The sequence below is a fragment of the Xyrauchen texanus genome, chromosome 37 (assembly GCF_025860055.1).
Source record: "Xyrauchen texanus isolate HMW12.3.18 chromosome 37, RBS_HiC_50CHRs, whole genome shotgun sequence".
NCBI classification, from domain to species: Eukaryota; Metazoa; Chordata; class Actinopteri; order Cypriniformes; family Catostomidae; genus Xyrauchen; species Xyrauchen texanus.
This window is the reverse complement of record NC_068312.1, coordinates 39,462,515-39,465,014: the sequence shown is the minus strand read 5'-3', so window position 1 is coordinate 39,465,014 and position 2,500 is coordinate 39,462,515. Positions and strand designations below refer to the sequence as shown.

Genomic DNA, 2,500 nt, shown 5'->3' with positions numbered 1-2,500 from the left:
CGATTCGGACAATAATTGACAATATAGTCGCCGTTGGCGACAGTCGTCTTGTGTGCATTCATGAGTTGTGAGTTGTTGAATATCTCGCGCCTCTTTCTGTCCGATTCGTGGACAAATTACACTAAATCGAACCTTTCTGTAATTTGGCTCCTAAATGTTTCAGTTTAAGAGTCATTCTCTTCGAGGGTTTTGCTTGGTTCTCAACTTCATGACGTGACACGTCAGCACACAGCAGACTTTTCTTTAGAAGATCCTTCTGGAAATGGGTAAACACACCATTTTATTTATGTAAATTTGGCAAGTGGAAAGAAGTAGCGAGTGCCCCTTTAACGCTGTCAGCACAGTAACTCGTCAGGGTCTGTTATCAGTCGTACCTCATTAGTTTCATCTGTGTGAACAGGATGACTGAAGATGGACGTTCCTGAATATCTGGATCTGGATGAAATAGATTTCTCTGATGACACATCTGTGAGTCCACAGGTTTTTCTGTTTTGTTCTTGTGTTGATGTAAAGACATTTTTGATATTGAACTATTCAGTTAATTTAGTGCAATCCTCTACAGACCCGTTGGAGTAAGAATCGCCATTGGCTAGTAAAGTTTTGTTTTTACTCGACAGACTTTTCATGACATGTAAGCATAATGCAACTGAAAACTGAAACAGATAAAATATATATATATATGCGAGGGAGGGTAGAGTCACATGGGGTAACCAAATTGACCCGGTTGCTAGGGAGGGTAGAGTCACATGGGGTAACCAAATTGACCCAGTTACTAGGGAGGGTAGAGTCACATGGGGTAACCAGATTGGCCCGGTTGCTAGGGAGGGTAGAGTCTCATGGGGTAACCAAATTGACCCGGTTGCTAGGGAGGGTAGAGTCACATGGGGTAACCAGATTGGCCCGGTTGCTAGGGAGGGTAGAGTCTCATGGGGTAACCAAATTGACCCGGTTGCTAGGGAGGGTAGAGTCACATGGGGTAACCAGATTGGCCCGGTTGCTAGGGAGGGTAGAGTCACATGGGGTAACCAGATTGGCCCGGTTGCTAGGGAGGGTAGAGTCTCATGGGGTAACCTCCTCGTGGTCGCTATAATGTGGTTCTCGCTCTCGGTGGGGCGTGTGGTGAGTCGTGCGTGGATCATGGAGAATAGTGTAAAGCCTCCAAACGTGCTATGTCTCCACGGTAACGCGCTCAACAAGTCACATGATAAGATGCGTGGATTGACGGTCTCAGACGCGGAGGCAACTGAGATTCGTCCTCCACCACCCGGATTGAGGCGAGTCACTACAACACCACGAGGACTTAGAGCAGGATTGAACTGATTATACGAACTATCATTATACGAGGATTGAACTGATCTGACAGTATTCTCACTGCTTGACGTGCATGAGGTGATGATGTTTTATATCACGATGCTTCTCCTGTCACAGTACGTGTCAAAGAGCATTCCAGAACTGTGCCGAAGACATGATGGACAAAGTGACGAGAGACAAGGTGAGTCATTTATTAATGTGCCGTTATCCTTGTACGCTTTGTTTTTCAATTGTTGATATCAGCATAAATTGAAGGCAGTACAACAAATAGTAATGTAATTTAAGAAATATATAATTATTTATATAATATGCAAAATATTAAAAAAAACAATCTTAAAATTAGGCTTAATTTTTCTTTGCACAAAATATAATTAGGGGTCAAGTCCCGAATTTTCCTAGAAACATACTTTTTTGAACTCGTCCTAGGCCGTTTGTCTGATTTGCACAAAAATTGTCCTGCATCATCTAGAGGTACTCGCAATAAAAAGTTATTCACAGAATTTTTATAAACCATACCGCTTTCGAATGGCGCTTCAACAAATTCGACGAAGAGCACGCCAAAATGGATGTGAGGTTATATCTCCGTAACGCTTTAGCGTATTCATACCAAACATATTATTTGTCATAGGCGCCATGACTCGAGGGTGCCTGCTCAGTTTCGGAACAGTGCCCCCTAGTGGTCACGAGATATGAGAAAAGCACATTTTTGCGTATAACTTCTGAACAGTTTGTCAGAAAATCATCATCGGTCGTACTAGATTCAGATTATAGTGAGTCCAACGATATGAAAAATTCCTATGTCGGCCATTTTGGACATCAGCCATTTGGAATTTAGTCATAAAATGCTGTATTTTACGAACAGCGACGTATAATTACGTAACTCGGTATGTGTCTTTGGCACCATGATCGGAAGCGCCACCTTGTGGGCAAAAATTATAATGCTATTTCTAAAAATGCTAATAGCTATCGACTCCTTTTGCCTACTGTCATGAGTCTTGGTAGATTTCGTGGTTCATGCCGAGAACAATGATTCCAATTAAGTCATGATCAAACTTCCTGTCCGCCATTTTTAAAAGTTTTGAGAACCTACTTTTTCAAACTCCTCCTAGACTGTTTGTCCGATCGCATGAAAATTGGCCTGAATCATCTAGAGGCACTCACGATAAAGATATATTCACATCATTTTGAT

General features: G+C 42.2%; 2 protein-coding genes across 3 annotated transcripts in view; both read left to right on the top strand.

Moving 5' to 3' along the window:
* The window catches only part of LOC127630389 (uncharacterized), a 320,692-nt gene that overhangs the window by 32,704 nt on the left and 285,488 nt on the right, over positions 1–2,500 (top strand). The window lies entirely within an intron of this gene.
* The window catches only part of LOC127630370 (synphilin-1-like), a 13,307-nt gene that overhangs the window by 1,741 nt on the left and 9,066 nt on the right, over positions 1–2,500 (top strand). For both annotated transcript variants that reach the window (XM_052107821.1, XM_052107820.1), the window contains exons 2-3: positions 401–468; positions 1,429–1,492. In XM_052107821.1, coding sequence (XP_051963781.1) covers positions 412–468; positions 1,429–1,492 — 121 coding nt within the window. In that variant the 5' untranslated portion in view covers positions 401–411. The remainder of the gene's footprint in view (positions 1–400; positions 469–1,428; positions 1,493–2,500) is intronic.